We start from the raw sequence: 20,784 nt of genomic DNA, 5'->3' as shown, positions 1-20,784 counted from the left end.
AACAGGACAAACAGGAATACAAACAGTGGTTTACCACAACCACCACCTGCTACCCAGTATGGAGAGCAGTCTTCTCTGACCAGCACCTACTCTCAGGACTTGACTTTGGAACAGGATGTAAAAAGATTAAAAAGTAACAATCATGTAATTTGTCTTTAGGGCTCTAAATCTCCGTCACCGAGGCCAAATGTACCAGTTCGCTTTTTCATTTTGAAGAGCAGCAACCTTCGTAATCTTGAGATTTCTCAACAAAAGGGAATCTGGTCCACTACACCCAGCAATGAACGAAAACTAAACCGTGCATTTTGGGAAAGCAGCATTGTGTATCTAGTATTTTCTGTGCAAGGATCAGGGCACTTCCAGGTGAAAATTTTACTTTATAGAAATATTTAACAGCAGTGTATTTATTCTCTTCAATTAGGTTGCATGTTATGAATTACTCATAATAAAAAAAATCCTTTTTTAAACTTATTTTCTTAAGTACCTTCCCATTAGACACTTGATTTAACAAATAAGCAAATTGTGAATTATCTGTGCCACATTCATTGTTCCATGAGTTGAATTTTGAATCGCTTAAGTAATTTGCTTTTTCAGCTTCTGAGAAGCATCACTTCATTTCATAGTATTTGTAAAAAGACTGCGTTGTGCAATAATTTGTTAGTCATAACGGCACAGAAGGAGGCCATTTGGCCCATCGAGTCTGTGCCGGCTCTCTGTAGAGCAATCCAGTCAGTCCCATTCCCCTGCTCTATCCCCGTAGCCCTGCAAGTTTATTTCCTTCAAGTGCCTATCCAGTCTCCACTTCCACCACCTCTGTCGGCAGCGAATTCCAGGTCGTCACCACTCGTTGCGTAAATGTTTTTTTCCTCACATTCCCCCTGGTATCTCTTGACCAAAACCTTAAATCTGTGTACCCTAGTCCTTGTACCATCAACTAGTGGGAAAAGCCTTTCCACGTCTAGCCTATCCAAACCTGTCATAATCTTGTACACCTCTGTCAAATCACCCCTCAACCTCCTTTGCTCTAATGAAAACAAATCCAGCTTCTCCAACCTGTCCTTGTAGCTAAGATCCCCGGAACCATTCTGGTAAATCTCCTCTATCTCCCTTGTCATCCAAGGAGCCCTTGCTTTGGTTCCCTTGCCCTTCCCTCTTGTTGGAATGTGCCTAACCTGTACTTGGTACATCTCTTTAAAGATCACCCATTGTTCTGTTACAATTTTTCCTGTCAGTCTTTGGTTCCATTTTACCCTGGCTAGATCCTTTTGCATCCCATTGAAGTTAGCCCTATTCCAATTTAGAAGTTCCATTCTAGATTGTTCCTTGCTCCTCTTCATTGCTAATCTAAATCTTATGATACGATGATCACTCGTACCCAAGTGTTCTCCCGCAGACACTTGGTCGACCTGGCCTACCTCATTCCCCAGCACCAGATCCAGCAATGCCTCCTTCCTAGTTGGACTAAGAACATACTGGTCAAGGAAATTCTCCTGAACACATTTCAGAAATTCCTTTCCCTTTACCCTAGCATTATCCCAATCGATATTTGGGTAATTAAAGTCCCCCAATATCACCACTCTATAGCTCTTGCATATCTCTGCGTTTTCCCTGCAGATTTGCTTTTCTACCTCCTCCTCACTATTTGGAGGCCTATAGAATACCCCCAATAGCATGATCATACCCTTTTTGCTCCTGAACTCTAACCAAATGGATTCTGTCCTTGGCCCCTCAAGAACATCCTCCCTTTCCAACACTACAATGTCTTCCTTAATCAGCACTGCCACCTCACCTCCCTTTATTCCTTCCCTATCTTTTCTGAACACCTTGTACCCTTGAATATTAAGTGCCCAGTCCTCTCCATTTTTAAGCCACGTTTCTGTTATTGCCACACGGCTAATTGTGCTTGTAGCTCACCAACCTTATTCACCACACTTTGTGTGTTTATGTACATGCATTCTAAACCCATTTTTGATTTTTTGTAGTCTTTCTTTGTCTGCTCCTATCCAATATGGTACTACTTCCGCCTCTAGTAGTACTTTCTTCTCTAGCACTATCCAACACACTCACTCTTTTATGCACCTTATTCCTCTTTTCTATGCCTAAATGCTGGTGCCCATCCCCCTGCCAAGCTAGTTTAAACCCTTCCCAACAGCACTAGCAAACCTCCCCGTGAGAATATTGGTCCCGGCTCTGTTGAGGTGTAACCCTTCCGGCTTGTACAGGTCCCACCTTCCCCAGAAACGGTCCCAATGCCTCAGGAATCTAAAGCCCTCCCTCCTGCACCATCTCTCCAGCCACGCATTTATCTGTTCTATCTTCCTATTCCTGTACTCACTAGCACGTGGCACCGGGAGTAATCCAGAGATTACCACCTTTGAGGTCCTGCAAAATTGTTTCCTGTGCTGTTTTATTTAAGTTGCTTAATTTACAGTACTGGGTAATTAAATCTAACTGAGAGATTAACAAAAATAAAACGAAGAACAACCTAGTTTTGAATAATATTTACAATAACAGATTTTTCAGTAAAAAAAAACCATGTGGATGCCAAGTTCCATTCAGAAAGCACTTACAAATCTTCAGGAATTACTATCAAAACATTTTGTGCCAGAGGGAGTTTTGTGTAGTCTCCCCTCATGCTGACATTGTTTCTCCTTCTCATTGGCCTCAAATCTGTATTTTGTTTTCCTCTTCATGCAATCTATGTTCCTCTTCCAGTCTCATTTCTTCTCGATTAAAACTCTTGCTCCTTCAGCTGAAATTCTCTCACTTTTGCTTCCACTGCTAAACAGGCCATTTCAATTTCTGCCTCCTGATCTGGTTGACATTTTTAATTATTGCTGCTTCTGTTCACTATGAAATTTTAAATGCTTATGGGAATTCGATTTATGTAAGGAATCCCCATAAGCATATTAGGAATGACCTAAAAAAAAATTGCTCTGCTTTCTTTAGGGTTTTGCCAGAATGATCTCTGAGATAGGGCGGGAGAGAAGCCAGGAGTGGGGTTCTGCCGGGCTAGGAGGCGTCTTCCGAGTGGAATGGATAAGAAAGGAAAGCCTTCCTTTCCAATATGCCCACCATCTGCTCAACCCATGGAATGACAATAAGAAAGTCCAGATAAGCAGAGATGGACAGGTATGATCTAACACTCAGTATATGTACATTATGTGCTTTCTTGCAAGATATTTTTCTTACAGAAGAGCAGTTGTACTTCTGTATCAGTTTAATTTTGCATTTGGATGAATTTTTTTGATCTCTAAGAAATGCTCACAAAAATGTTTTTTAAATTGCGTATACGAGTCTTGTCAGTTCTGTATGGTAGGCGAATGGTTTAATTTGATCAGTTATTTGAATTTGAAGCCTACACATGAGTGCTTTAAGAATTGGGCTGGTTGTTACTCAGCTGTTCGTGCACTCCATTTTTAGAACACCTCAATGCTGTAAAATGATGCAGGGTGATGTGGGATACCTTCCCAAGTGTAGTGATGTCCACAACACACAGGCGTAGGCAAAAGACATTGGTGTTTGTAGGAATATCATCATAGCCCACTGTGCGATGCACATTAATGGTATCATGTAATTTGCACCCATTTGTTAACTGTTACAATTCTGATCTGCTCATCTTAGTTGTAAACAAAATGTCCTATTCACTGGAGCTGCACCTGAATAAGCACGACCTTGATGCCAGTCATGTTAGTGCACTGCAGTATTTCCGTCTTCCTCGCTTCCTTAAATTTCATGAGATTATATATGCCTTTGGAATTTTCATGTGCTCGTGGTAGATAGAGCGTTGCCATTTTGCAGCTGTATTAATGAGCACAACTGCACTGCACACTTTAACTTCAGGTGGCATTCATTCTAAATATGATGCTGCATTACCCTTTTTGATGTGGCTGTCAATATTTTGGTCCAAATGCACATCATAATTGAGTATGCTGCTCAGGTGTATGAAGTTATTCATGGCATTTAGTTTTGCATCTCATAGAATGATCTTGGGTTTATTGTAAGGTTGATAGGTACAGTTTGATGTGTAACTTTGGTCTTTTTTGAACTGATATTTTATAGATCAGGTTTGAACTGGGAGTATACAATGCAAGCAGGGATTCTAATTACTGAAGCATCCCTTTCATAATATATCCCAATATGATGATACATGGATAGCTAGATCTTTATATATTACTGTGTGTTGTGCTGGAACCTTTTACTGGATTTATAGTACTGTGGGGAGAATTACTTTTAATCTAAAGTCCACCACCTCCCAATAAAAGTTAAATTAAAAGGATCTTTTCTGCAGAAAATTTCTCTTATAGTTGTGGGACAATTGTTTGGAAATCATGAAAGCATGTGCAAGACAAATACTGTTAGACAGGTGGGTTTGTTCAAACAGTTAAGATAAGTTCTTTTGATTACTGTTGGCAATAGTTCATGCTAACTAAACCTGTCAATAACCTTGTACATGAAACTGCTGGCTGTTTAGTATCCAGTGGCAGCTTAAAGTATAGAAAATGTTTTTATTGTAATTGCCCAATGGAATGCTGGTTATCCAGATGCTACCTACTTAAATTGACTCACAAAACAAGCTAGATCTCCTAACATATCTTGAATGTAAATATATCTCATATTATACTGTACATCACTTTCTGATATTGCCACACTAATTGAATGGAATCAGTTATCCAAATTATTCAGTTAACTAAACTGGGATATTTCCCAAACTTTAGGGAGAAATGTTGTCCGAATGTGTTAGACCATATGTTGTACTAACTCTCCAGGACAAACCATTAACTTCAGAGAATGTAATCCTGGTTATTCCAATTTTTAGACTTTGATTATTATATTTAGCTTCTCTAATCCCCATACACACACAATGCATTGTATTTCTTAAGTTAGTGTATCTTTAGTACATAGAAACATTTGATAGCTTTTCCCCTGTCCTCCAAGTACAGTATATATTTTTTGTCAGTCCTAGTCTTATTTTATTTCATTTTTCATTTATCTTTCTTGCCTTTTCAGAGGGGTCAGCAGGCACCTGACTTTCAGGCCCCTTTGAAAGTTGGCTTTGAGCCCACCAATGAAAACTCCACGATTTAGTGAATGGTCAAATGTTTTATGTTCGGCTAAGCCTATGTTTAGCAAGTTCCCAATCATGAGAACGACCTGTCTCACCACACAAGTACACTGTTACTCTGGGGGGGGGTTATGCCTTTCACATAGTACTTTTTAAAATTTACTTTATCTGCTTACTTGAGATAACTGGATAAGGTTTGAAAATATCAAGGGAATAGACTTGCTTTATGTGTCCTATACAGGAACTGGAGCCACAGGTTGGGGAACAGTTGCTGCAGCTCTGGGAGCGAATTCCTGTAGGAGGGAAGCTACCACAGACAGATAGCAGACTCGGCATATTTGGGGAGGTAATGTTGGTTGGTCTAAAGTTATGTTCTCATTTTACTAGAATAGATAATGAATCTTATGACCGGCTGATATTGTGACATCCAGTCTATGGATGTTTCACACTAATAGATTATTGCACACTTTGAAATAACTTTTAAACTGCATGATGTGTTCTGCAACTATTAAAAAAATTCCTGTCAAAATATATTCCTGGAATAAATAGAATATGGCACTGGGTGATCTGTTCCAATTGTTTCTTAACTTGTGAAAAATTCCTTCATAATTCACTTGTGAAACAACAGAAACACCATTAGTGGTGTAATATCCCATCATTTTCAATTATAATGCACACTTCCCTACCACCCCTGTTTGTAAAACTTCCTTTTTGGAACATAATGTATAGCAGACAATATTGTACCAACATTTTTCAGTACGGCTCACATTGTACCACCTACAAATAGTAATACTGTATTACTACGTACTGGCATGCAGTATAAGAAACTATGGTGCAACAGAACAAATAGTTTTTATCCATGTTATTCCAAGCTCAGGACTAGTAGAATAATTTTGCATTTGGTTAAATGTCACTGGTAAAATACAACACAGCACAACAGTTTTGTAAATCAAATACAGGAAACTTTGAGTTATCCGGAGGCGAACCGTCCGGCAAGAATCAGGAGCCGTTTTTTATTCTTTTCGTTTCTTTTCTTTGAACAGTCAAGCTCTGCAAGGTCTGTAGCTAAGCAACAGCTTCAGCTAGAGACGCTACAGAGATGCTTGCCGACTGTTTAGAGGCTGTTGCTAAGCAACAGGGTTTGTTGATTCATACGGAGATGAAATGTTTCAACATTAGCTCTGGAGTGTCCGGCAGTTTTGAGGGAACGGCAGCAGCTCGGTCCCGTCGGTGCCGGATAGCACAAAGTTTCCTGTACCTTTTCTCCATCTCACCTCTTGGGGTTTTTGTCAGTGGATTCTGGCAGCCCTTTCAAGTGACCATTCTTCATGTGTGGGTCTAGACACTGAGAATCAGCAGGTGATTTGACTGATCTAGAAAGCATCCCTGCCGAGCCTGACCCTGATCACACCTATTGTCCACACATACACTTGTACTAGGGGTCACTGGATAGTGATCAGGTACAGGAACCTTGGCCCTGGCTGATTTTTCACTTCCCTCACCTAGGTACCCCCTGGTCAATTGTGGTGGAGCACAACATGTCCAGTTACTGAAGAACAGCAATCAACAAAGCAAATATAAAGCTAAACTATATAAAACTGCAGTTTACAAATGAGAGGAAGTCACCCTTGATGTACAATATTCTGGTCAGACCACATCTTAATTACTGTATCCAGTTCTGGTCACTGACACACAAGGGACATAGAGGTGGTCCTCTGACACCAGTGATCAATCTTGTGACTCTTCTATGAACTAAGTTATGAGGAAAAAATGGAGAAACTTGGGCTTCTCAGCCTTTCAATTAAGCAACTGAGAAGGGAAATTGTAGAGGTGGATAAAAACGGTAAATCGAGACACTATTTCACATTAAACTGTGTCATTAGGATTGGGAAATCACAGGTTCAAACTAGGGATAGGCAAATTTAAGCTTATTTTCACATTATGATCAATATAGGAAAAGAAGCAATTGTGTCCCCTACTGCTGCTCTGACTGAAATCTGCGACCTCAGCACACAGTGGAGATTGAATTTTGGACTTTCCTGATTTGAAATGAGTCAACTACTCACTGATAAACTTGATGAGCCACCAGTGAAGATTAATTGCTACCTGTCAATGTAAAGGTCCTCCACTTTCTTAGTTCATCTGCTTAGTTTGTCCAGACCCCTCTGAATGACATCAATTTTTCATTCTTGCCGCTTGTCCACATAACTTGCTGGTATTAGCAAATGTATTGGTAGATTGGCTGGGCACCCAGAACAAAACTCCTGCAGAACTTTACTAGTTTTTTTCCCATTTGTAATTACCAGTTCATTCTTGTTGGCAAATTTTTTCAATCCTGCTAGCTAATTTGCTTTTGACTTTGGAGAGGAATTTCCCAGATTACCCCCCCTCCCCACCCCCAAATTGGCCTGGGTCGTTTTAGTTGGTTTTCCTCTCCCAGGAGATTGATTTTTTTATTCGTTTATGGGATGTGGGCGTTGCTGGCAAGGCCAGCAGTTATTGCCTGTCCCAAATTGCCCTTGAAGGTGGTGGTGAGCTGCCATCTTGAGACACTGAAGTCCAAATGGTGATGTTACTCCCACAGTGCTTTTAGGTAGGGAGTTCCAGAATTTTGACCCAGCGATGATGAAGGGTCGGCGATATACATCTAAGTCAGGATGGTGTGTGACTTGGAGGGGAACTTGGTGGTGTTCCTATGCGCCTGCTGTCCTTGACCTTCTAGGTGGAAGAGGTCGCGGGTTTGGGAGGTGCTGCCGAAGAAGCCTTGGTCAGTTGCTGCAGTGCATCTTGTAGATGGTACGCACTGCAGCCACGGTGCGCCGGTGGTGGAGGGAGTGAATGTTTAAGGTGGTGGATGGGGTGCCAGTCAAGCGGGCTGCTTTGTCCTGGATGTTGTCGAGCTTTTTGAGTGTTGTTGGAGCTGCACTCATCCAGGCAAGTGGAGAGTATTCCACACACTCCTTACTTGTGCCTTGTGGATGGTAGAAAGGCTTTGGGGAGTCCGGAGGTGAGACACTCGCCGCAGAATACCTAGCCTCTGACCTGCTCTTGTTGCCACAGTATTTATATGGCTGGTCCAGTTAAGTTTCTGGTCAATGGTGACCCCCAGGATGTTGATGGTGGGGGATTTGGCGATGGTAATGCCGTTGAATGTCATGGGGAGGTGGTTAGACTCTTGCTTGTTGGAGATAGTCATTGCCTGGCATTTCTGTGGCGCGAATGTTACCTGCCGCTTATCAGCCCAAACCTGAACGTCGTTCAGGTCTTGTTGCATGCGGTAATGGACTGCTTCGTTATCTGAGGAGTTGTGAATGGCGCTGAACACTGTGCAGTCATCAGCGAACATACCCATTTCTGACCTTCTGTTGGAGTGAAGGTCATTGATGAAGCAGCTGAAGATGGTTGGGCCTAGGACACTGCCCTGAGGAACTCCTGCAGTGATGTCCTGGGGCTGTGATGATTGACCTTCAACCACCAGAACCATCTTCCTTTGTGCTAGGTATGACTCCAGCCAGTGGAGCGTTTCCCACCGATTCCCATTGACTTCAGTTTTACTAGGGTTCCTTGATGCCACACCTGGTCAAATGCTGCCTTGATGTCAAGGGCAGTCACTCTTGCCTCACCTCTGGAATTCAGCTCCTTTGTCCATGTTTGGAACAAGGCTGTAATGAGGTCGGGAGCCGAGTGGTCTTGGCGGAGCCCAAACTGGGCATCGGTGAGCAGGTTTTTGGTGAGTAAGTGCCGCTTGATAGCACTGCCGATGACATCTTCCATCACTTTGCTGATGATTGAGAGTAGACTGATGGGGCGGTAATTGGCCGGGTTGGATTTTGTGGACAGGACATACCTGGGCAGTTTTCCACATTGTCGGATAGATGCCAGTGTTGTAGCTGTACTGGAACAGCTTGGCTAGAGGCGCGACTAGTTCTGGAGCACAAGTCTTCAGCCCGATAGCCGGGATGCTGTCGGGGCCCATAGCCTTTGCTGTATCCAGTGCATTCAGCCGTTTGTTGATATCACGTGGAGTGAATCGAATTGGCTGAAGACGGGCTTCTGTGATGGTGGGGACCTCAGGAGTAGGCCGATATTGATCATCCACTCAGCACTTCTGGCTGAAGATGGTTGCAAACGCTTCAGCCTTGTCTTTTGCACCCGTGCTGGGCTCCACCATCATTGAGAATGGGGATGTTCATGGAGCCTCCTCCTCCCGTTAGTTGTTCAATGGTCCACCACCATTCATGACTGGATGTGGCAGGATTGCAGAACTTTGATCTGATCTGTTGATTGTGGGATCGCTTAGCCCTATCTATAGCATGCTGCTTCCGCTTTTTAGTATGCCTGTAGTCCTGTGTTGCAGCTTCCCCAGGTTGGCATCTCATTTTTAGGTACGCCTGGTGCTGCTCCTGGCATGCTCGTCTACACTCCTTATTGAACCAGGGTTGGCCCCTTGGCTTGATGGTAATGGTAGAGTAAGGGATTTGCCGGGCCATGAGGTTACAGATTGTGGTGGAATACAATTCTGCTGCTGCTGATGGCCCACAACGCCTCATGGATGCCCAATTTTGAGCTGCTAGATCTGTTCTGAATCTACCCCATTTAGCACGGTGGTAGTGCCACACAACACGATGGAGGATGTCCTCAGTGTGAAGACGGAACTTCATCTCCACAGTGACTTTGCAGTGGTCACTGCTATCAATACCATCATGAACAGATGCATCTGCGACAGGTAGATTAGTGAGGACGAGGTCAAATAGGTTTTTCCCTCGTGTTGGTTCTCTCACAACCTGTCGCAGGCCCAGACTGGCAGTTATGTCCTTCAGGACTCTGCCAGCTCGGTCAGTAGTGGTGCTACCGGACCACTCTTTGTGATGGATATTGAAATCCCCCACCCAGAGTACATTCTGTGCCCTTGCTACTCTCGGTGCTTCTTCCAAATGGCGTTCAACATGGCTGAGTACTGATTCATCAGCTGAGGGAGGGCGGTAGGTGGTAATCAGCAGGAGGTTTCCTTGCCCATGCTTGACCTGAAGCCATGAGACTTCATGGGATCCGGAGTCAATGTTGAGGACTCCCAGGGCCACTCCTTCCTGACTGTATACCACTGTGCCACCACCCCTGGTGGGCCTGTCCTGCCGGTGGGACAGGACATACCCAGGGATGGTGATGGAGGAGTTTGGGACATTGGCTGAAAGGTATGATTCTGAGAGTATGACTGTCAGGCTGTTGCTTGACTAGTCTGTAGGACAGCTCTTCCAGATGTCGATGAGGAGGACTTTGCAAGTTTGACTGGGTTGGGTGTGCTGTTGACTTGTCCATAGCTGGTGCCGAGGTCGATGCCGGGTGGTCCGTCCGGTTTCATTCTTATTATTGTGTTTTGTAGCGGTTTGTTACAACTGAATGACTTGCTAGGCCATTTCAGAGGGCAGTTACGAGTCAAGCACATTGCTGTGGGTCTGGAGTCACATCTAGGCCAGACCAGGTAAGGACGGCAGATTTCCTTCCCTAAAGCACATTAGTGATCACATGGTTTCGGGTGGGGTGGAGTGTATACGTTGTGATACACAAGGTATTGCAATTGTGAGGGACAGGCTTAATGGACCAGATGATCTTTACCTGTCCGTCATTGTTTGAATCATAGAATATTACAGCACAGAAGGAGGCTATTTCGGCCCATCGTGTCTGCGCCAGCCACCAAGAAGCTATCCAGCCTAATCCCACTTACCAGCTCTTGGGATGCTCTAACCTGCAGGGCTACGGACCAAGTGTACATCCAAGTACTTTTTAAATGTGGTTAGGGTTCCTCCCTTTCAGGCAGAGAGTTCCAGACCCCCACAACCCTCTGGGTGAAGAAATTTCCCCTCAAATCCCCTCTAAACCTTCCCCCAATTACTTTAATAAATCTGTGCCCCCCTGGCTTTTGACCCCTCTGCTAAGGGAAATAGGTCCTTTCTATCCGCTTTATCTATGCCCCTCATAATTTTATGCACCTCAATAAGGTCTCTCCTCAGCCTCCTCTGTTCCAAGGAAGACAGACCCAGCCTATCCAGTCTTTCCTCATAACTAAGATTCTCTACTCCCAGCAACATCCTTGTAAATCTCCTCTGTACCCTCTCTAGTGCAATCACATCTTTCCTGTAATGTGGTGACCAGAACTACATGCAGTACTCTGGCTGAGGCCTAACCAGTGTTTTATACAGTTGAAGCATAACCACGGCTAATAAAGGCAAGCATTCCGTATGCCGCCTTAATCACCTTATCTACCTGGCCTGCTACCTTCAGGGATCTGTGGACATGCACTCCAAGGTCCCTTTGTTCCTCTACACTACTCGGTGTCCTACCATTTAATGTGTATTCCCTTGTTGGCCCTCCCCAAATGCATTACCTCACACTTCTCCGGATTTAATTCCATTTACCACTGTTCTGCCCACCTGAACAATTTATTGATATCTTCCTGCAGTCTACAGCTTCCTTCTTCAGTATCAACCACACAGCTGATTTTAGTATCATCTGCAAACTTCTTAATCATACCCCCTATATTCAAGTCAAGATCGTTGATATATACCACAAAAAGCAAGGGACCCCACTGGAAACAGCCTTCCAGTCACAAAAACACCCTTCCAGTCACAAAAACACCCATCAACCATTACCCTCTGCTTCCTGTCTCCGAGCCAGTTTTGAATCCAACTTGACACTTTGCCCTGGATCCCATGGGCTTTTAACTTCGTGACCAGTTTGCCATGTGGAACCTTATCAAAAGCCTTGCTAAAGTCCATATATACTACATCAAACGCACTACCCTCATCTACCCTCCTTGTTACCTCCTCAAAAAATTCAATCAAGTTTGTCAGACACGATGTTCCCTTAACAAATCCGTGCTAACTATCCTTGATTAATCAGCGTCTTTCTAAATGAAGATTTATCCTATCCTTCAGAATTCTTGCCAATAATTTTCCCACCACCGAGGTCACCACCACTGACTGGCCTGTAATTATTCGGTCTATCCTTTTCTCCCTTTTTAAACAAGGGTACCACATTAGCAGTCCTCCAACCTCCGGTTTGTATGTATGACTTAACCTTTTTAAACAAGAATTCCAACAGAGAACTTGTCAAACTTCTGAAAACCACTAACAAACCAGTTTACTTACCTCTTTGGTAAATTACAGTAGATTTCTGAGGTGTCACCTTTTGCTTCTAAATCCATGCTAATTTTCCCTTATGTGAACATTGACATGTTATACTTTTGAGCTCAGCCCCCCCTTACCATGGACGTTGAGCCAACTGCTTCTTGGCATAACATTCAATATTTTGCTGTCTTCAGGTACTAGTCCAGTATGCTGCTCCAGTATTTATGGAGCTTATAAAACATTAACCAGAGTCTTGCCAATTTTGCTTTTGTTAAATTGAGGATTTTAGGGTATATCCCAACTGGGCTAAATGGATTGTAGATATTGTTTGTGGTTTTTGACAACCTGTTTTATTGATCACTAGATTCCCAAGTCAAATTGACTGGATTTAGATAGTGTTCACATTTTTCATATCTGAATATATGAACTGAAAAATGTGTTTAACATCTCGCACTGTAGCTCTCGGACTATCTGAAAAAAGCTCTGCAGTGTAGCATTAAGCCACGCAGATCAGGAGGTCCCTGTGCTGGTAGCTGATCTCAGCCAGGGCATAGAAACATAGAAGATAGGAGCAGGAGTAGGCCATTCGGTCCCTTGAACCTGCTCCGCCATTCAATGCGATCATGGCTGATCATCCAAATTCAGTACCCTGTCCCTGCTTTCTCCCCATATCCCTTGATCCCTTTAGCCTTAAGAAATATATCCAACTCCTTCTTGAATATATTTAATGAATTGGCCTCTACTGCCTTCTGTGGTAGATAATTCCACAGGTTCACCACTCTCTGGGTGAACAAATTCCTCCTCATTTCTGTCCTAAATGGCTTACCCCTTATCCTTAGACTGTGACCCCTGGTTCTGGACTCCCTGACCATTGGGAACATCCTTCCTGCATCTAGTCTGTCCAGTCCTGTCAGAATTTTATAATTTTCAATGAGATCCCCTCTCATTCTTCTAAACTCCAGCGAGTACAAGCCCAATCGACCCAATCTCTCCTCGTACGTCATTCCTGCCATCCCAGGTATCAGCCTGGTGAATCTTCGCTGAACTCCCTCCATGGCAAGAACATCTTTCCTCAGATAAGGCGACCAAAACTGCACACAATACTCAAGGTGCGGTCTCACCAAGGCCCTGTACAACTGCAGCAAGACATCCTTGTTCCTGTACGCAAACCCTCTTGCTACGAAGGCCAACATACCATTTGCCTTCTTAACCGCCTGCTGCACCTGCATGCTTATCTTCAGCGACTGGTGCACAAGGACACCCAGGTCTCGTTGCACTTCCCCTTCTCCCAATCTATTGCCATTCAGATAATAATCTGCCTTCCTGTTTTTGACACCAAAGTGGATAACCTCGCATTTATCCACGTTGTATTGCATCTGCCATGCTTCTGCCCAATCACCCAACCTGTCCAAATCATCCTGGAGTTTCTCGGCATCCTCCTCACAGCACACACGCCCACCCAGCTTTGTGTCGTCTGAAAACTTGGAGATATTACATCTAGTTCCCTTGTCTAGATCATCATTAATATATAGCAGTAGGGCTGTATAGTTGACCTCAGTATCTCTAGTCTAGGGAGTTGAAAAGCCACTTAGGCTTCCACTCCTGATTACCCAATGTCTCAGGCTAGTAAGTGCACTTCTGTGGATGTCTCATGAAGTCAGTATCAGGTTCGCTGTGAAACCTGACGACATTAATTTCCAAGGCTACATGCATCGTGAGTACTATGGGCAGTACTCGTTACCAAGCTACAAAGGAGACATTCAAGCACTGGAGGCAGTGCAGAAAAAAGCCACAAGGCTGATCTCTTGTGTCAAAGGTCTGACTTATTAGGAACGACTGGAGAAACTTGGACTTTTCAGCTTGGAAAGGAGGCATCTGAGATGTGCTCTTGTAGAGATATACATGATAGCCAAAAGAATGGAAAAGGTAATTCTGGGATATTATTTTAAATGAGTAGGACATGGGTTCAAACTAGTAAAATGTAAATTTGGGACTGATGTCAGGAAATTAGTATTCACACAAGAGAAATCGATACATGGAATAGAGCTCTGGATAGCGTATTGGAGGTGAAAACCATGGCATTGAAACAATTGGATGCAGCAGTGGAATTACTTGGTCTTTCTGTATGGATGAATTAAGATGGGCCATGGTTTTCCTCAAACTTAATTATCTTGTGAAGAATGGTCACCTGGGTGAAAGTAGGGAGAAAAACTGAAAAACAGTCCATTTCCTCTTTTATAATATTTCCAGCCAGCTTGTCTCTGACCACAGGTGCTCAAGCTGTTTATCTTTGTGGGCCGTGTAGGTTGGTGCCATGTATCCTTGTGGGCCATATGTAAAGTTTAAATTCATGAACCCATTAATTTGCATTTATCGCAAGTTCAAAATACTAATGCATATTGGCTGTTCTGATTTGGGATTTATCTAACAATAAGGCAACATTGCTAACAATCATTGTCTCCAAACCTCTATGGTCCACAAAATCATAGAGAAACAAGTGAATAAGAAGCATAAGCACAGATAGGATTGAGGTGTATGGGCTTTGAGTGTTTAACTGACCTAAATATGCCACCTATTGCTTGTGTAATTTTTTTTCAGAAGTGGACCTCATTGCGATCTGCAACCCAGCCTGCAATCTTAGACTTATTTTAGTTACTCTCAACTGACATTTGCATGAATTGAAGCCCTCACTACATTTTGATTTAAATCTGTATATTATATAGTTAATCTATCATGGTTCACAATTATTTCTTAAGTCATAATTGTTCTTTACATTTGATACTCTGTAGTTTGCCCTTTTTTAAAAAAGTGTTAGGAGCAGGTCGGGATTTTTTATAATGAAGTGTATTGTACATTCTTTATGTTCACTCAGTTTAAATCTTTTCAATGCTGGAAAAGGGATGATGAGATTTGAAAAATAATTGAACTTGTGCAGCTTGAATCTTTTAAAAAATCTTTCCTGGTAGCATATCTCCTGAGATTGAAATTTGGTCCCTGGCCTGCTCTTAGCCAGCCACTAAGAGATGCCCAAGAGTGCATTTAGATTATCCTTGGCAATGTGAACTACAATTACTAATGTATTTTTCCTTCAGTCCTAGAGATCCTCCTATTCAGTTCACTTCACTTTGCAACAACTCTGGAAACTGCATTTTCTGACAAGTTTTATTTTGCAATACCGAAGATGCACAGGAGCCCAAAACCAGCTAACTCCCCATAGAACTTTGTAAACATAGTGAACTTCATTAGGACCAAGTTATGCTTAAAAACTGACAAAGGATTGATAGTTGAGGTCGGGGAGGGAGATGGGAAGAGAACGTTGTGTTTAATATTTGTGAAATTGTCTGATAAAGATAAGAAAAGTAGTTACGTCTTGTTGAACTGTGTTCTGTTGCTGTTTCTGAATTGTGAAGAAATAGTTTCCACAGCATTAGATTTAAGAGTATGAGTATGTGAAAGAGACTGTGTGCTTTTTCATTAGACTGCCTTAAGCATACATTTGTAAGTAACCTTTCCTCTACCAGAAGTGTTTTGTGTAGAGAGCTTACAAATTTAATTTCCTTTTAAAAGAAATTCAGTAGAACTACAGTATGAGGATTGAGCTTATTTTAGTTTTATTTTTGTCCTCGTGTATTTAAAAAGCAACTCAAGCTATTTGGAAAAATATACCCGCCAAACACAAGTCTATACTATAGATGTCAAATCAAATCTTTTGTCAAGTTTAAATTGTCTTCTGTTAAATTTTACAATATTGCAACTTACCTCCACCGTCCCAGTTGCAAGTTCACCTTATTGCGACTAGATTTTCCAGTAAAAATGGTACCAGATAGATGTATTTAATTGGAAAATGTTGTTTAATCTGATTGTAATACGGATGCAAACAGTTCATAACCCTTTGAGGAGGATTCTGTCTGTAAGTAAAATATTGAAAGTTATATTACAAACAATATATTTTCAAACAATTGTGCCAAGATGTACATCATTTGTGTTACTGGTTTACTGTGAGCCAAGGAGCCAGTAATAAGTAGATGAGAATTTTTAGTTATTAGCTCAAAAATACAAGAGCATTGTTAGTTAAAATGGTAGCCAAATTGAAACCTGTATAGCTGTTTAATAGATTGAGTTTAATCTTTGAAAATTTAAGCTTTGCACAGAAAGAAACTTGCTGTTCAGTGATTGTCTCAAAAGCTTTGGTAAACTTACAAGAAACGGTAAAAATGGCAGTAGTGTTGATCCATTATGTTGTCTGAAGTTTATTGTTGGTCATAATGCAATTTAGTTTAATGGTTATTAGCCTCATTTTAAACCTCTAAGTTCGCAATTATATCTGGTAGACTGTGAACTACTCAGCACTTTGAGGCATGTCATCACAATTTGAATACAAACTAGTAATCTATTTATTATGTTGCATACAATGCAATGTATTTTTTGGCGGGGAATGAATGAGATGGTTTTTCACAATAACATTAATGGGAGCATGTTTCATTGCTATGTAGCAAATGTATGCAAGTAAAACCTTTTCATTAAAATATTTCTTATAATAGACTAATTTTATGATCTCATCTAAAGTTCCATTTTTAATCAATAGAAGTGCTTAAGCCTCAACAAAGCCCTCATGAGGAACCAAAGTCTACATGAGTTTGATTGTAGACAGACAACCATTCCAAGAAAGAGTGAACTGTTTTGATTTGATGTACTAACTAGTAGTTCATCACTTGTATATAATCATAATAATTGTGGATGAAAATTCTACACTTGACTGTTGATACTAGAACTTTAGTCTAAGCAATGCAGAAGGCAGCCTGTTGATGCAGTGGGTTGATTTACTAATGTGCTTCACCATTGACTTGTAGAGTGTAACTTTGCATCAAGAAATGCAACAGCAAGTTCTTGACTTCATTAGTTGCTGCTGAATGGAGGTACAGGAAACTTTGTGCTATCCGGCACCCACGGGACCGAGCTGCTGCCGTTGCCTGAAAACTGCCGTACTCTCCAGAGTTAATGTTGAGAGATACGGAGATTCTTATCTCCGTATTTGACAACAAACACTGTTGCTTAGCAACAGCTTCTAAACACTCGGGTGTGGCCCTAAAGCTCTGTAGCTGAAGCTGTTGCTATAGCTACAGACCTTGCACAGCTTGACTGTTCAAACAAAGCAAAAAAAACAAACAAAAAGAATAAAAAACAGCTGCTGATTTTTGCTGGTGGCTCCAGATTGCCGGATAGCTCACCTCCGGATAGCACAAAGTTTCCTGTACATACATCCACACATGGAAGGAGCAGATATCTTAAGTGAATCCTCTCACTGCTCACACAACTCCTACTGGTTGGTTTGTTTGGCTTTGACATAAACCTTAAAAGCAGCTTGCCAGTCTGACATTGTAGAAAGACATTTTGTAGAATTGGAACTTACGAAATTAATATTTTAATTGCAGAATGAAACAATGCGGATTACAGAAATAGAAAACTTTCATCTCCTCTCTTTGTGATGGCTGGTAAGGGTCATAAAGCCAGATGAGATCGAGCAGTCTTAATCCAATGGACTTGAGACGGATGCATCATCAGCACTGTTAAGTTATATGGGAAATAGAAATGTTTATTGCAGCAGGAAGCACACTTAAAACGCAGTCATGCTTCAACCTTGATATTAAGATTGCATTTAATCAGAGAACTTGATGCTGTTACTCTGTTGAGAGGAACATTCTTCCATTTTTAGTAGTCATCTGTCACCTGGTATGAAAGTTGCAAAGTAATTTTTCTATAAATGCTGATTTTTTTTTGGCCATTTGTTTGCACTGTTGGTCAAAAAAACCTGTAAACGCCAAATGACGATTGGAAAAAAAAAAAAAATCTTAAAATAAGTTCCCAATAGTTGACTATACTGACTGAAACATTATAAATGATTTATGCCCCAAAATTTAGCTGCATAGCATGCATTATAACTTCAGCTGAGTGACATTTTGCAATGGGGGTAGTGAAAAATAAATGGATGTTATTTCCAATACAAAATGTACATATTGCTGCAGTGTGCAGTTATGTTTTTATTTTTGAAGTTTGACGATGACTTTTTTTAATGAAGGAATATAATTCAAAGAATAAACTAATTTGTTTCTACATTAGTGTGCAGTGTCTGGTCTGTTTTGTTGAAATTTGGTTTTTTTTAATTGGTGGATACTACATAGTAATACAAACACAGCATTTTAGAGTCATAGTGTTATACAGCACAGAAAGAGGCCCTTTGGCCCATTGTGTCTGCGCTGACCATCAAGCCCTATCTATTCTAATCCCATTTTCCAGCACTTGGTCCGTAGCCTTGTATGCTATGGCGTTTCAAGTGCTCATCTTGAATGTTGAGGGTTCCTGCCTCTACTACCCTTTGAGAGTTTCAGATTCCAGCTACCCTCTGGGTGAAAAAGTGTTTCCTCAAATCCCCACTAAACCTCCTGCCCCTTACCTTGAAACTATGCCCCCTGGTTATTGATCCCTCTACTAAGGGGAAAAGTTCCTTTCTATTTACCCTATCTATGCCCCTCATAATTTTGTACACCTCAATCAGGTCCCCCCTCAGCCTTCTCTGCTCTAAGGAAAACAACCCCAGCCTGCCCAGTCTCTTCATAGCTGAAGCGCTCCAGCCCAGGTAACATCCTGGTGAATCTCCTCTTCACTCTCTCTAATGCAATCACATCCTAGGACCCCAGCTGTTCACAATATATATTAATGATCTGGATGAGGGAATTGGATGTAATATCTCCAAATTTGCAGACGACACAAAGCTGGGTGGGAGGGTAAGCTGTGAGGAGGATGTCGTGAAACTCCAGTACGATTTGGACAGGTTGGGTGATTGGGCAGAAACATGGCAAATGCACTATTATGTGGATAAATGTGAGGTTATCCACTTTGGTGGCAAAAACAGGAAGGCAGATTATTATTTGAATGGCAATAGATTGGGAGAAGGGGAAGTGCAAAGAGACCTGGGTGTTCTTGTGCACCAGTCGCTGAAGGTAAGCATGCAGGTGCAGCAGGCGGTTAAGAAGGCAAATGGTATGTTGGCCTTCGTAGCAAGAGGGTTTGCGTACAGGAACAAGGATGTCTTGCTACAGTTGTACAGGGCCTTGGTGAGACCGCACCTTGAGTATTGTGTGCAGTTTTGGTCGTCTTACCTGAGGAAGGACGTTGTTGCCATGGAAGGAGTGCAGCGAAGATTCACCAGGCTGATACCTGGGATGGCAGGAATGACGTATGAGGAGAGATTGTGTCGATTGGACTTATACTCACTGGAGTTTAGAAGATTGAGAGGGGATCTCATCGAAACCTATAAAAATCTGTCAGGCCTGGACAGACTAGATGCAGGAAGGATGTTTATGATGGCCGTGGAGTCCAGAACCAGGGGTCATAGTCTAAGGATAAGGGGTAAGCCATTTAGGACTGAAATGAGGAATTTCTTCACCCAGAGTGTGGTGAACCTGTGGAATTCTCCGCCACAGAGGGTGGTGGAGGCCAGTTCATTAAATATATTCAAGAAAGAGTTGGATATATTTCTTAAGGCTAAAGGGATCAAGGGATATGGGGAGAAGGCAGGGACAGGGTACTGAAATTGGATGATCAGCCATGATCTCATTGAATGGCGGAGCAGGCTCAAAGGGCCGAATGGCCTACTCCTGCTCCTATCTTCTATGTTTCTATGGTGTGGCGACCAGAACTGCACACAGTATTCCAGCTGTGGCCTAACTAGCGTTTTGTACAGGTCCATCATAACCTCCCTGCTCTTGTATTCTATGCCTCGGCTAATGAAGGCAAGTATCCCATATGCTTTCTTAACCACCTTATCTACCTGTTCTGCTGCCTTCAGGGAACTATGTACATGCACACTAAGGTTCCTCTGTCCTTCCTAGGGTCCTACCATTCATTGTGTATTCCCTTGCCTTGTTAGTCCTCCCAAAATGCATCACCTCACACTTTTCAGGGTTAAATTCCATTTGCCACTGTTCTGACCAACCCGTCTATATCGTCCTGTAGCCTGAGGCTTCCCTCCTTGCTATTTACCACTCCACCAATTTTCGTGTCATCTGCGAACTTACTGATCATGCCGCCTACATTCATATCTAAATCATTAATGTACACTACAAACAACAAGGGAACCAGCACCGATCCATGTGGTACACCACTGGATACAGGCTTCCAGTCACAAAAACAACCTTCGACCGTCGCCCTCTGCCTCCTGCCACAAAGCCAATTTTGGATCCAAAGTGCCAAATTGCCCTGGCTCCCATGGGCTCTTACCTTCTTGACCAGTCTCCCATGCGGGACTTTGTCAAAAGCCTTACTGAAGTCCATGTAGACTACATCAACTGCACTACCCTCATCCACACACCTAGTCACCCCCTTGAAAAATTCAGTCAAATTGGTTAGACATAATCTCCCCCTGACAAAGCCATGCTGACTATCCTTGATTAATCCTTGCCTCTTCAAGTGGAGACTAATTCTGCCCCTCAGAATTTTTTCCAATAATTTCCCTGTTAGGCTCACTGGCCTGTAATTCCCTGGTTTATCCCTACTACCCTTCTTGAATAATAGTACTACGTTAGCTGACCTCCAATC

The 20,784-nt window shown here is 42.3% G+C and overlaps 1 protein-coding gene across 7 annotated transcripts in view; it reads left to right on the top strand.

Annotated features, from left to right (window-relative positions):
• The window catches only part of ythdc2 (YTH domain containing 2), a 121,586-nt gene extending 103,286 nt beyond the window's left edge, over window positions 1-18,300 (top strand). For 6 of the 7 annotated variants that reach the window (XM_085987102.1, XM_085987093.1, XM_085987088.1 and 3 more), the window contains exons 28-31: window positions 160-363; window positions 2,950-3,132; window positions 5,307-5,411; window positions 15,282-18,300. In XM_085987102.1, coding sequence (XP_085843228.1) covers window positions 160-363; window positions 2,950-3,132; window positions 5,307-5,411; window positions 15,282-15,287 — 498 coding nt within the window. In that variant the 3' untranslated portion in view covers window positions 15,288-18,300. The remainder of the gene's footprint in view (window positions 1-159; window positions 364-2,949; window positions 3,133-5,306; window positions 5,412-15,281) is intronic. The other variant, XM_085987120.1, reaches the window with a different exon arrangement.
• Window positions 18,301-20,784: the final 2,484 nt, after the last annotated feature.

The sequence above is a fragment of the Somniosus microcephalus genome, chromosome 1 (assembly GCF_052327205.1).
Source record: "Somniosus microcephalus isolate GS21.2 chromosome 1, FLI_Smic_1.0, whole genome shotgun sequence".
In the NCBI taxonomy this organism is placed as follows: domain Eukaryota; kingdom Metazoa; phylum Chordata; class Chondrichthyes; order Squaliformes; family Somniosidae; genus Somniosus; species Somniosus microcephalus.
The sequence above is the reverse complement of the archived record's forward strand: the minus strand, read 5'-3'. Positions and strand labels throughout refer to the sequence as shown.